The 15283-nt window shown below is 40.6% G+C and overlaps 1 protein-coding gene across 1 annotated transcript in view; it reads left to right on the top strand.

Moving 5' to 3' along the window:
• Nucleotides 1-15283, top strand: part of STARD13 (StAR related lipid transfer domain containing 13) — a 182092-nt gene that overhangs the window by 116603 nt on the left and 50206 nt on the right. The window contains exons 2-3 of the mRNA XM_049646792.1: nucleotides 1861-1932; nucleotides 5457-5538. Coding sequence (XP_049502749.1) covers nucleotides 1861-1932; nucleotides 5457-5538 — 154 coding nt within the window. The remainder of the gene's footprint in view (nucleotides 1-1860; nucleotides 1933-5456; nucleotides 5539-15283) is intronic.

Below are 15283 nucleotides of genomic sequence, written 5' to 3'. Positions count from 1 at the left end.
ACAGTCTATCTATGACTCAGTGATAACTGACCACATTTTCCACGTTACATCCAGAATGTGCATTTCCTACTTCCTCTGAAATACTTGTGTGATTTTCAAAGCAGAAGCCTTCACATAAGGACTCTCAAAGGAGTACTCATAAGCCTGTTAAGCCCTATAGTAATTGCCCTTTGTATCTTCCCAAAGAAAACCCATGTTAGCCTACAGTACAGTTCAGCTGAGTGTCCATTTTGAACTGTACTTGTGGATCTCAGAGACATCCCTCCTGAGCAAAATGCTTTCCAAGGCTTTTATTTCCAGCTTGGTGCCCCGAGTATTTCTGAATGATACCTGCATGGCAGGAACAAGTACGTAGGTCTGCGCTGGTAGCAATTATGTAAAAAATCCTCATGCTGAACAAAAAACCCAAGATTTAGAAATTGTCAATCACTAGAATGGCAGTGGATTGGGGGATGCCTCTGAAATGCCCTGAATTTAATGTGAAATCTCAATCTATGTCCAACCAGATCCATGGGATGGGAATGAAAGTGTTTGCTCTTTCATATGGGGCCCGTGCAAAATCTGGCCTTTGAAGTGTTTGCCTAACATCGACCATATATATAGCTCTGTCACAATAAACATTATGCTGCACAGACATTTTTTCCCCGAATTCAGTGCATAGATGCTGTGCTCTCAATGTTAGGTCTACAGGCTCGAGCCCGCAGCTGATGTTAGTGTAGCTCATTTTTGTGCCGTTGTCCCAAGAACACCCTGTACTCTCGGCTTTTGCTATGGGGAGAAGTGAACATCAGAGTAAATGGAAATACAATGACCTGACCGGGCTCCATCCCAACAGCAGAGGAAGAGGGCTGGGTAGAAACCTGTTAAAATAGGCTGTTTAATTTTGTTTGGAGAAACTGGACTTTTGACAGATGAACTTCTTTTCCCTCGCATTCGTATTTGTCTAACAGAGTTGTGGTTGGGAATTGATCCAGGATTCACAAGGTCAAAAAGTGACCTGGTTCACATACTGTAGACTCCTCCCACCTCACCCCACAGCTTCTCCAGGCAGGTGGTCCCGTGCGTGGTTGGGGTGTCCACACTGAATGGTCACCCAAAGGACATATCAACCTTTTGGATTCAGCCCTCAGAGATTCTAGCAGCCCCATCAAACTGGCCTCGGTTCTGGATAACCAGCTTTGCTTTTCCATGCTCCATTCTGCAGCTTGAAATCATTCGGATGTGTCTGATGAATGAACATCTTGTTGGAAGGCATTGGGAATTAAACCCATCAGAAAAATTAAAGAAATAGCAATACACTGGATTTTTGTAATACCTTTCTTCATGAGAAAATACATTTTCATGGACCATCCAGCTGTATTCTTTCTTTCATTAGCCCAAGAGTGAAAGAATAAAGGAAGGTTGAATGAGTATACTTAGCCTTATCTTTAAACTTTAAAAGTTTAAAAAAAAAAATTCATTTAAAAAAAGGATCATAAGGAAGTGTTTCTTCCTTCTCTGTAGTCCCTTGGCTCCCTGGTATATAAATAAGACGTTTTTCCCTGCCTGAAACTCAGCCTTTGTGTTCTGTAATCTGTGGTTTTGTTATTATCCAAATACTTGTGGATCTACATTGAAGATAATCTTAATAGGCACATAAGTACCTTTGTGATACCTGCTCATTTTACACCCATTTCTGGTAGGTCTACTGAGACAGACTTGCCTGAGAACAATTTTGCTTTGTAACAACGAGTACAGTCACCAGCTGTGTACTAAAGACTACAGACAGATGCTCAACAAGGTCTTCTCCTTGATTAAGAAGGTAGAGTGCTAGCGTGTGGCTGCTGGACTCAACGCATTTCCCTTTCTTGTATTTTTCAGAAATTGAGGCGAAGGAAGCATGCGACTGGCTCCGTGCTGCTGGGTTCCCACAATACGCTCAGTTGTATGAGGGTAGGTTGGCCTTCCCTTCACTCTTTATAAAGAGAATTAATTCAAACTGAACCTCGCATATCCTGCGGTGTGTTTTGCACTTCCAAAGCTTTTCTCAGCCGTTTTCTTTTGCTGTCTCTTTCCCTCAGCCTTTGCAATCCCCGGGTGTAGACCGATGCCAATTTAGACGCGAGTGTTGCTGCCCAGGCCTACCTGACATTCCGCTCTACACCGCTTCTCACTTCTTTACCTTCTGCTTCTTCTCTCTTCACAGTCAATCCCAACTCTGCCTTTTCCTTCCAGCATTCTACCTTCAGCAGCTTTCTTTGTTCCTATTCTGATTGAGGTATAATTGACATACGGCGTTACATTGGCGTTGGGTATACACCACAGTGACTCAACAGTTCTGTACATCACACAGTGCTCGCCGCACTCAGTGTAGTCACCATTGTCACCATGCAGTGTTGTCGTCGTATTATTCTACGTATTTCCTTTGTGGTGCTTTCATTAGTAACAGCGCTCTTGCACTTCTGTCCTTACTCTTTTTCCTTGTTTTTTTTTTTTCTGTACTACTCTCTGATTTCCTGAAAGTGCACTAAATGAGTTGTTGATAAGTTTCCTGAAAATCACAAAACTAGTTGTCTTGAGACCTTCCTTCCATTCTGTTTAAATGAAAAAAAAAATTAAGACACAATATGGAGAAGAAGTTATTTGGGGGGATTTGAAGTGAGATGTTTATTGCCAGCATCATACTTCTTTCACTGATGTTTCATTTGGCACTTAATAAACTTAATCACCTGTATCTTACTCATCCCTGAAACTATAACCAAGGCTACGAACTACTTCTTGGATTGTCCAGAATAGTGAATTAGGATCCTAATGGTAAACAGATGGAGCACTCAAGATGATCTGAGGAGGACTTATTTCTAAAAATGTTTATTACAAAAGTGTGGGCAGGATATGAGAAACCAGGAGGAACCATACAGGTGCCCAGAGTTCATAGCCACAGAGCTGCCACTGCCATAGGCCCAAAGGGATGGGCAGAGGGAGCGGGTGCCAGAAACCAGGACAAGAGAGGATCCCTAGAGCAAAGGACACAGCTGGTGGTGAGTGATAACCAGGAGGGTAAATACCCTGACTTTGCACTCCTGCTCCCCTCCGTCTCCAGCCAGGGCTCCCTGTTGGCCAAACACAAAAGGAAACCAAGGAAAATGGGTCCCCTCGAATGCCATCCTCACTGGTGACCCTCGGCGCACAAGGCAGGGTATAAAAAAGTGGAGAGTGGATCTGTAGGGCTAAACAAAGGATATCTAGAACATTAAACAGCATTGAGTTCTCTTCCTGATGGCATAAAATCTATGCAGGATAGAAAGAAGCAACAAAATTAACCCATAGTCACTGGTGACTCTCATTCACTCACCTGGAAGCTCAGTTTTATATGTATGTGTGTGTATATATATATATACATATATATGTGTATATATATATACATATGCATATACATAGAACATATATATACACATATACATATATACATATTATATATATATACATATATATAATATATATATATATACACACACACACACACACACACACACACATATAAAACCCGTATTCTACTTCTGTAACTTAAATTCAGTGGATGAAGGAGAGCATATCTCAATATGTGCTTTGAAGTCTAGAGTCTCTGACTCAAGTTTTTATAAAGGAGGGTTTTATAATTTTGGTCTAAAGAACGCTACTCCCACCCTCCCACCCCCTCCAATTTACTGATGATGAGAGAGAGGCCCAGAGGTTAAATGACTTTTTCAACATTAAAAGGCAGAGGAATCAGAATTAAAATCGTAGTCTCTTAAGTCTTAATGCAGTGTGTTTTCTCCTATAATGTGAACTCTCTTTGTAAACTCAAAATACCTTGCAATTTATTTATTTTTGTTATTTTTTTAATGTTTATTCATTTTTGAAAGACAGAGAGACACAGAGCACAAGCAGGGGTGGGGCAGAGAGAGAGGAGGACACAGAATCCAAAGCAGGCTCCAGGCTCTGAGCTGTCAGCACAGAGCCCGATGTGGGGCTCGAACCCACGAACCATGAGATCATGACCTGAGCTGAAGTCAGACGTTTAACCTACTGAGCCACCCAGGTGCCCCAAAATACCTTGCAATTTAAATATGAAGTGTCTACAAATGGCTAAGAAGTAAATTAAATTTCTTCTCTTTAGATAGAATCAGTTAGTTGAATATCTTGCTGATACTCTAAAGTGACTCACGATTTTGCTACAAAAGAAAACATTTGAGGCCATTGAGCTTTGGTTATTTTTGGAAATTTCCTTTCTAGAGAAAAAGAATGTGCCATAAGTAAAAGGAGCCTGTCAAATTGTATTTAAGCCATGTGCATTGAATAAATATAATAAGAAAGAGCAAATACTTACCTGGAACATACTGTGTGCCAGGTCCTGCTGAGAGCACTTTACCTATAACCACTTATTTAATATTCTCAGCACTATAGGTTAAGTGTTATAATTATCATCATCCCCTTTTTACAGATGGGGAAACACAAGCCCAGAAGAGGTTAGGTAAGTTGTACCCAGTTCTACATCTAGAGATTAGCAGTGCCAGGACTCAAAGCCAAGGCAACTGGGCTGTGGTGTCTGTGTTTCTCATTACTACACACACTCCCTCTCGAGCAGAACAAGACAGTCTTCATTCCAGCACCATCTGGAATTCACTCACATTACTTTTATCACCAGAAGAGACTGTTTCGATTTCCAACTCACATTAAGATTTAGATACCTTTAGATTTATTATGACTGGCAAGGTGGAGGCAGTGCAAAGTATAAAATGAGAAAGAGAAAGAATGGCAGGATAGTGGTAATGATTTGACATTGTCTGTTAGGTCTGACCATGGCCTCTATTAGAATGATCCCCAGATTTTCATCTCTGTGAATAAGGTACCTAACATTAACACTGCATCTTGAGCGTGGCCCTTGACCTCCAAAGTTGGCATGAATAGTCAGTCTGTGGGAGAAAAATCATGATGCTGGAATTTATCTCTTTGGATAGAATCAGTTGTTTGAGTATTTTGCTGATACTCTAAAGTGGCTCAAGATTTTGCTGCAAAAGAACACTTTTGTGGCCACTGAGTTTCCGGTATTTTTGGAAATTTCTTTTCTAAAGAAAAAAAAAATCTCCCAAATTAAGTGTTTCATGAACTGATCAAGATACAAGTCAGTGATGTTAAGTGTGAGAGTATAAAAACTCTTCATATAGATAGGCTAATGTCTGTGATTATGATGAACCACAAAAATGCAGGCACTTAATATTCACTCCTATCCAAGGACTTCTTTTATATCCTTCAAAGCACTTATTTTGATAAAACTAAAACTGCCCACTATCTTAAACATTACCAACACACCCAATGATGGGAAAGCAACTGCCAGGACCAGTCATGTGTACAGAAACATGGTGGTCGAAAGATATTGATGCCCATTCAGATAAAAACAAGACTCATAATCTCCCTTGTTTCTCTTTCTCTTTTTTCAGATTCCCAATTTCCCATCAACATTGTGGCTGTCAAGAATGATCATGAGTTTCTTGAAAAGGACCTTGTAGAACCTCTTTACAGGTAAATTAGGTGAAATATTTTTGTTAGTTTCAATTGTGCAGTCTCCAATAGGTATCACTGTAGTGAGGGGCAAGTTCAATGACTCCATCATAAGTATTTATTGAGTGCCTACTATATGCCAGGCATGGGTCCAGGTTCTACCACAGTGAGCATGATTGGTCCCTGGTTTCATGAAGCTTAAATCCTAGTCAGAGGCTTCAGAAAATACATTGAGAAAAAGAAAAAGAGAGTCAGTGAGAGAAAAAGAGAATAACAGGGAGATGTTAACTCAGAGACTGTTCAGTGCCATGAAAAAACTAAGATGACTCCATAGACTGTGGTGATTGGGGTCAGGGATGGATTGGTTAGCAGGGGAGGCCACAGCATGAGTGGACAGAGTAGGTCCCGAAAAACTCCATGAGTATGTCAAACTTGGCTGTATTTTTTGCAAAGTCAAGTGATTATATGAGCAAACTAGAAGATATAAGCTCAAGTGATTATATCAGCAACCTGAAATATTTAGTCTTTGCTATGTGATAGATGCTAGATAAAAATAAAGATGTAAATGAGGAATTCCCTCTCCTCAAAGGATTTATAATCTGGTTGGAGAAGTCTAGTTGAAGAAATAAAGCATGAATACATGAACAGATAAGTAACAATTGTAATTTGAGTGATAGGAAATGATGCCAATGTAACCAGTATCCACGAACAATTAAATGCTGCATGAGAGACAGTATGTGTCTGTAGGAATTTGAAATTTCTTAACGAAGGCCCTGGAGAGAGGTCAGGGATGGAGATAAATAGTAGTTACAGGAGGTGAGTCATTTTTCCATGGCCACACAGCTAGTTAGGAGTTGAATTGACCTTAAAACGCGGTATTTACAGTTTTCAATCCAGTGTTCATTCTAGCACATTCTGCATAGACATAGAAGGATGGTAGTTTAATCAGAAAGCAATGATGAGCAAAACTTTTTTCAAGATAAGAGAGACCGGGGCGACTGGGTGGCTCAGTCAGTTAAGCATCCGACTTCGGTCTGTGAGTTGGAGGCCTGCATCGGGCTCTGAGCCTGGAGCCTGCTTCAGATTCTGTGTCTCCCTGTCTCTCTGCCCCCACCCCCTGCCCCACTCATTCTCTGTCTCCCTTGATGTCAAAAATAGCTAAAGATAAAAAAAAAAGATAAGAGAGACCAAGGTATGTTAGGACAGTGTGTAAATAACCTTAGACTTTCTGAGTCTTCAGACATACATATTTTTGTATCTGCTCTGTGGTTCCTATATGAAGAAAAAATAGATTTGCATTAAGAATTGATCTCTGAATGTTTAAGGAAAATAGTACTGTGGGTTTGCTTAAGTGTGTAAAAGAGCAAAGAACTCTTGAAATCACAAATTAGAGGAACAGGCTATTTGGACTAGAAAACAAATAATGGCACAAAATAAATGGCACAAAATGCCCTTTGTGAGCGTTTATGAGAGGAATGGATGGTTTGATTGCAACTTTTTAAAGGTCATGAATTGGAAAAGAAGTGTTTTCTCTTCAGGATGTCGGAGGTACACCCCAAGCAAGACATTTCCCTTCTCAGGAGATTTCACTCAAACCAGAACTATTCCAATAGCACTTCCTTCTGAGTTTTCCCTCTTAGTGTTAACCAAGGAGACTTTTACTAGCTGGCATTAAAAAAATAATAATTTCTGTATCTTAATTATGTTATATTGCATTATCATTTTTCCCCATATGCTTTCTTTAAGTCAAAGTGTCATATAAACGTACAAACTAAAATTCACTATTTTGAGTGAACAGTTTTTGAGAATTGACGAATGCCTGTAGACATGTAACTGCCACCACAACCAAGATAAAGAACAGCTCCATCACCCCCCAAAATTCCCTGGTTCCCCTTTATCATCAGCCTCTAGCCCTCCCCCCAAACCCCTGGCAACCACTGATCTTGTTTTTGTACCTGTTGTTTCGCCTTTTCCAGGATACCATATAAATGAAATCAAACAATATGTAGCCTTTTGAGCCTGGCTTCTTTTACTTGGTGTACTACATTTAAGATTCATCCACGTTGTTGGTGTATCAATCAGTACCATTACTGGATAGTATTACATCGTATGGCATTCGACATTGTCCATTCACCAGCTGAAGGATGTTTGAGTTGTCATCAGTTTTGGTGGTCATAAAGCAACTATAAACATTCATATTCAGGGTTTTGTGTGAACATAAGTGTTCATTTCTTTTAAGTAAAATCCTAGGAATGGGATTGCAGGGTCCATTTGATAACTGTATCTTAACTTCTTAAGAAATCACCAGGCTTTTCAAAAGTGATCATATCACTTTGTATTTTCACCAACAATGTATCAGAATTCCAGTAGCTCCACATCTTTGGCACCACTTGGTGCTGTCACTTTTTGTTTTGTTTGTTATTGAGGTATAGTTGACACACAACGTTGCATTAGTTTCAGATGTACTGCATGGTGATTCAACAAGTCCATACATTACGCCATGCTCATCACAAGTGTAGCTACTAACTGTCACCATGTAACACTATTACAATACCATTGATTATATTCCCTATGCTATGCCTTTCATCCCCATGGCATGTATTGTTTGTTTTGTTTGTAGCCATTCTAATAGGTGTCTACAGTTACTAACTCATTAGAATTTTAATTTGCATTTCCTTAATGAGTAATGGTGTTGAATGCCTTTTCATGTGCTTATTTACCATACCTGTATCTTCCTTGGTAAAGTGTCTGTTCAAGTCTTTTGCCCATTTTAAAATTTGGTTGTTTGTTTTTTTATTTTTGACTTTTAAGAAGTCCTTATATGCTCTAGATATAAATCCTTTGTCAGATATGGGTTTTGTAATATCTTCTACCCAGTCTGTAGCTTGTCTTTTTGATCTTTTAACAGTGTCTTTCACAGAAGTTTTAAATTTTGCTTAAATCCAGTTTATCATTTTTTTCCATATTTTTAGTCCTAAGAAACCTTTCCCTAACATAAGGTCGCAACTATTTTCTCCTTTGTTTTCTTCTGGAGATATTAGTGTTATGTTTTCATCAAATTCAATGGTCCATTTAAAGTTAATTTTTTATTAGGTACAAAGTATAGATCAAGATTTTTTTTGCACATCAATGTCCCATTGGTTCGACACCATATTAGAAAATTATACTTTCCACATTAAATCGCCTTTGCACCTGTAATGTTAATCAATTGGCCATGTATGTGTAAATATATTTCTAGACTATCTATTCTGTTCCATTTATCTGTATGTCTAATCCTTCATCAATATGACACAGGATTACTTAGCTTTATGTATATCTTGGAATCCAATAATATACATCCTCCAACTTGGTTCTTTTTTGCCAGAATTGTTTTGGTTATTCTAGTTCCTCTGCCTTTTCATATAAATTTTAAAAACATCTTGTTGATATCTGTTTTAAAAACCCTCTGGAATATTGATTTGGATTATGTTGACTCTATAGATCAGTTTGGGGAGAATGGACATCTTAACAGTACTGAATCTTCTGATTTATAAATACAATGTATTTATTTATTTAGGTCTCCTTTGATTTTTTTTCAACCCTGACTTGTGATTTTCAACATATGGATACTACACATCCTCAAAAGTACTTAAGAATTTCATGTTTTGTGGGGCACCTGGGTGGCTCAGTCGGTTAAGCATCTGACTTCGGCTCAGGTCACGATCTCACGGTCCGTGAGTTCGAGCCCCACGTCGGGCTCTGTGCTGACAGCTTAGAGCCTGGAGTCTGCTTCGGATTCTGTGTCTCCCTCTCTCTCTCTGACCCTCCCCCATTCATGCTGTCTCTCTCTGTCTCAAAAACAAACATTTAAAAAAATTTAAAAAAAAAAGAATTTCATGTTTTGTGGTGCTATTGCAAATAGCACAGATTTTTTTTATAATTTCAGTTTCCAATTGCTCAATTAACATCATGTAAATTTTTGTTATATATTGTCCTTGGATTCTATAGTCCTTCTAAACTCACTCATTACTTCCTAGTAGCTTCATCATAGATATCTAAAATTTTATTTTGAAATATAAATAAAGGATTACATTGTAAACCAAAAATAAAAATTATAGTACATATTTTCAAGACAGGATTGCAGGGGCAAAGACTATCTCTGATTGTTCAGCTGTGTTTACTGCTGACATGGCTAAGTGGGCCAATCTTTGCATCTCATACAGTTGGGTGGTAAATCCTTATCTATTCACTGCTGCCTGTGATCTGAGATGCCTTGACTAAGTTTTGGATTTTTCCATCAAAGTCGACTCTTAAAAAAAAAAAAAACGCCTCTCATGGGGCACCTGTGTGACTCAGTTGGTTAAGCATCTGACTCTTGGTTTCTGCGCAGGTTACGATCTCACAGTATATGAGTTCAAAGCCCACGTCGGGCTCTGTCCGCACTGACAGCACAGAGCCTGCTTGGCATTCTCTGTCTCCCTCTCTCTCTGCCCCCTCCTCTGCTTGCTTTCTGTGTCTCTCTCTCAAAATAAATAAATAACGTTTAAAAATAAATAAATAAATAAATAAATAAATAAATAAATAAATAAAATTTTTAAAAATGCCTTTCAGACACATTATAGAGATGACCTAGTACAATGAATGTGAAATCATTTCGAGATAGACAGTTCTGAATAGTGCTATTAGTGTCAGCCAGAAAAATCAGGAAGCCTTCTCTTGTAGAGCCCGTGAGCCCTCTCCGCTGCAGCCCACGGCAGGACCTGCGCAGACATACCCCAAAAGGTGTTGCTGCATAAATACGTGCGAGTGCAGCAATGCCAGACAGCACGGTGTTCTTCACAGGGGCCCAGCTTGTGTAAAAATGGCGAGAGCGGCAGGAGGTTGTTATAATTGGAATCAGTCTTATGATAACTATGTCTCCAAAAATATTATGAGGTAAGAACAGTGTTTGGCTGCAAGTGTGTGAGCTGAGGTTCTTGGGGCGTAGGAGTGGTGGGTGGAATGGAGGCCAAAGGAATAGTCCCAGCAAGGTGGATCAAAGGAAGCAGGCGCAGTAAGGAGGCAGACGGCGGTGGCTTGGCTAAAGGGGACCCGTGTGGAGTTTGTTCCCTTCATTACAAGTTCCACCAGGACACCGATTGCCAAGGTAGCAAATAGCGGAACGCAGGCAGAAGGAAGAACTCCAGCCTGCGGGGAGCGACAGCACTTACAAAACTTTGAGATCGATGAGTGGTTAATTAGACACTCGCCCACTCACATGGAATGTAATGATTGATGCCTGGAGAGCAGTAAGGGGTCGGGATTTTATACGTTTTCTCACTGGTGCACTATAGACACAGCATGAGAGTTGGTCTCCTATTTTATTTTTAAGCTTTGCATTTGTCATGCATATTTGAAGCTCGGAGCTAATGCAGGATCACAAAGGAAACCGCAGCCAGAGGTTTCTGCCAGGTTTCTGCCAGGTAAACAAATGAAGACAGGAGGGCTGAAAGTCTCCTGCAAATGTTACCCACGACAAGAATTTTTACTCACCGTTGGTTTTCTGGACGTGTCTCACCTGTGTAGACAGACAGTTAATCCTGGGTCCTAATGACACTTAGTGAGTTGTTGAACAGAGTTCACTTTTTGATCGGTTGGGAAAACGTATCGTACTGAGGGTATTGATGGCAAGGAGGACCCATGCGTGGCCCAGAACACATACATGTGGAGCTCCCAGGTTTCGGTCTCGAACGCTATACAGGTTTGCTGTGTCTGCTGGCAGTGTGAACTTCCAGGATGGCAACCATGCCTTACCATTGCTTCTGCGTCCGACAGTCCCAGCACATAGTAGGCGCTCTGTAAATATTTGTTACTGCACATTAGAGTAGTGCAGCTTCTCATTTTAGCAACCACAGTTATAATTTTGTTTTGATGTTCTTTGATTCGATTCCTAATTGAAAAATATTTTCCCCTGTGAGCAACGAAAAGATATTTGCAAATCTACCTTAGATGAACTAGATGAAACTGTTAACCGTATCAGAACGTAGGAATAGCCAAGGTGTCAATAATAGCTTGAAAAGTTTGTCACCTTTAAAGCAAATTGCAGCAAATGGAAGTCCCTAAATGAGACTTTTAAGGATAATATGTTCTATTAGCATTTTGGTTTACGATATTCGCTCAGACCGATAACATAGGGCCTTGATGCTCAAGTGATCTCTGAGCTTCTAATTTAGTATTAGGCCAGTACACCATCCGCGTAACTTATGTTAATAAATACTAGCTAATTGTATCATGTATAAAACAGGGCATTACCTTGTTCGGTACCATTTCGTGGAGATATGGAATTGATTCAGATGATAGAGTGCGTCTATCACTGCCCTTTGTATTTAAAAGGATAATTAATGACCCTGGTTTTTGTGTGCAGCAGGCAGCAGGTGAGGGAGAGTGCTGACAAAAATGAGGTTTATGATTTACCTCTACACACAAATGCACATCTTTGAGTATGTTACATAACATAATAATATTAAATAATGGTAGTCTTTATGAATATTGAGATATATTTTAAATATTTTCCCTTTTAGAATATTTATCACAGAAAATGTACAGTATTATGTATTGTGTTATGTCATATAATAATATGTGACAATTAGTTGGACTGACACCTTGGACAAATCATTGAGGGAAGGATACAGGATAATCATGGTCACTTCCCACTTTAAAATTCTGAGCTATAAGAAAAATACAAATCCCAGTGAGTGGTGATTTTATTTTTTAAAAAACTCTTACAAAGCGTTCACTATGTACCAGGCACTACTCTAAGCACTTTACAAATATGTAGTTATTTAATTCCATAACAGCTCTATAAAGTAGGCTCTCAGCAACATGATTCCCATTTTATAGGCAAGGAAACTGAGGCACAGAGGTATAAAATAATTGGCCCACTCAGCTAGTGAATGGCAGTGCTAGGATTCAAAGCCAGGCAGGCTGCTTCTGGAGTTTTTAAGGAGAGCTGAGGTCTTCTTGTGAAATACAACTTGGAATACTTTCCATATCTTCCTTTGAAGGTAATTTTTGCAAACATGCCTGTGTTGCTTATGGTATCCTGAGTTTGACTCATAAATCCCAAGGATAGAAATTATGGTGGCATCTCTACTTTATTCTTCATGGAACTACATTTAAAAAATAATCAATTAATTAATTAATTTTAAAAAATTTAAAAAGTAATAATAAGAGTTGAAAGCACACTGTTCTTCTGTGAAGAGAGGAGATGTGATTTCCTGTCAGGAGAGTAGGCAGCCCCTTCTCATTTGTTCCTTCGGCTCTGTTCCATCGCTGCGTCTTCAGGGCCTCTCCGGGCCACAGAGACCAGTAGGACAGAATCCTCGCCCTCAGGTCTCAGGCGAATGCAGTGGTCTGAGCCTGGAAGGGGAGGAGCATCTTGTCCCCCTCTCAACATCCAGGGACCTATTTTTGCCCCCCACAACTGGGTGATGGTACTGGCATGCAGTGGGTGGAGGTCGGGGGTGCTGCCGAAACTCCTAGAGTGCACGGGGCAGCCCCATAAGCAGGAATCGTCTGGCTCCAGAGACCAGTTGTGCCAAGGTTGAGAAGCGAGTAAATGGCGATTTACTTGGACAAATGGTATGATCGCTGTAAGGACGGATGCAGGGAAAGGGGTTTCAGAGAGGGCTTCCTGGAAAAATGACCCTAAAAGACCAGTCAGGATTACCCAGACAAGAACACATGACATTTTGTTGTGCCTATTTTGAACTTTTAGCTTTTTTTTAAAGTAAATTAGTGTGCAGGAAAGATATCTTTATCCCCACCCCCGTCCCGCACACAGCCATCATAGTATAGGACAGGCCTGGGGTACAGACACGCCAGAGTCAGAGATAGGGACTTCAGATATAGATGTAGATGGAATACAGATATATGAAAAACATTGATCCTTGTATTTTTAAATGGTCTCTTGTGTAAATTTTTCCAACCGGCTACTCAAAATGATTTTTACGTATATGAACTTCCAAGAAGAACACACAAGAAACCATAAAACAGGACAGCAGATTGAGGGGAGAGTTGCTATTTTTTAATTACATATATTAGATATTTTGTATTGCATTATTAAAAACATTAGCAATGTTTTTATTTTTTTTTACTTTTTAAAAATTTTTTTTTAATGTTTGTTTATTTTTGAGACAGAGAGAGACAGAGCATGAACAGGGGAGGGTCAGAGAGAGAGGGAGACACAGAATCCGAAGCAGACTCCAGGCTCTGAGCTGTCAGCACAGAGCCCGACGCGGGGCTCCAACTCACGGACCGCGAGATCATGACCTGAGCCGAAGTCGGACACTTAACTGACCGAGCCACCCAGGCGCCCGCCCCAATGTTGATTTAGTTTTTAAAAATATTTTATTTATTTATTTATTTTGAGAGAGAGAGAGATAACACAAGTAAGGGAGGGGCGGAGAGAGAGGGACAGAGAGAATCCCAAGCAGACCACCCTGCACTGTCAGCACAGAGCCCATGGTGGGGCTCGAACTCACGAACCGTGAGATCATGATGCGAGCCGAAACCAGGAATCGGACGCTTAACCGACTGAGCCACCCAGGCACCCCTAACAATGTTTTTAAAAGTGGCTGGCTTTGCCAGATAAATAACAGATGACGGTGGCTAACATTTAGTGAGTGTCTACTGCTGCTTGGTAACATACATTGGTCTCATTTAATCCGTACAAGAACCTAGGAGTTACAGGTGCTGTAGCTCGGAAGTCAGGGTGACCAGGCTCCTCCCGGTTGGAGCAGCTGGGGGTGGTGGCGCCTTTCCCTGAGGCTGGGAGCAGCCATGGAGTCTGGCCAGGGTCTGAGCCCGGGAAGGTGTGGTGAGCTGAGGTACATGAGGGGCTGGGACCAGAGGAGTTGCTGTCAGGTGCGCGGGTCTGCAGCCAGCCAGGGACCACAGCCGGAGACAGAGATGCAAAGTCATCTACGTACGCAGGCATGAAGGTCCTGAGACTGAGTGATGTCCCCCAAGGACAGTGAGGAGAGCTGAAGAGGACCGTGACTGAAAGATGGGGGCCCATGTGGTGGAGGACAGGCTGGGGAAGGAGCTGAGAGCCAATGCTAGGGCCCAGAGTGAGGCCCGCCAGTTACCCCTGGCCTGGTTTTGCTTTGCTTTCCTTTGAACCTCTCAGAGACACCTCTGGTTGTGACCCCTGCTTCAACTTGGACCAGCTCTCGCTAGAGAAATTATCTGGATTAGCAGTTGTTGTGAACAGTTAAAGGCCAAGCACACCCCATCTGATTTTTCCAATGCAGGCATGTGTGAATTTAAAACTTGAATCAAATCCTGCCAACTAAAGAAGTCCAAGAAAACCTGCATCTTTTGTTTTTGAAGTTCTTTTTCTTGGGCTGTTGAACCTTACTGATTTGCCAGTGGACCTTACACTCTTCCTTGAGTCCTTGATCATTAGAGGACGTGATTTAAAATTGCTTTCTGGGGATGGAGTGTACAACCTGGTGACTGTATTGTATACAATAACTGTATTGTATACAATAACCATACTGCACTGTATATTTGAAAGCTGCTCAGAGACTAAATCTTAAAAGTTCTCGTTATGAGAAAACAAAGTCACCATGTGTGGCTGTGGATGTTGACTAGACTTATTGCGGTGATCATTTTGCAACATATACACACATCAAATCATCAGGTTGCACACCGAAAACGAACACAGTGTTATGGGTCGATTATATCTCAATAAAAAAAATTACTTTCCAAATCACACAGTTCCATACACACATCCTCTCTCCCC

This window comes from Panthera uncia (genome assembly GCF_023721935.1).
Source record: "Panthera uncia isolate 11264 chromosome A1 unlocalized genomic scaffold, Puncia_PCG_1.0 HiC_scaffold_16, whole genome shotgun sequence".
NCBI lineage: Eukaryota > Metazoa > Chordata > Mammalia > Carnivora > Felidae > Panthera > Panthera uncia.
This window is presented reverse-complemented; position numbering and strand designations above follow the sequence as displayed.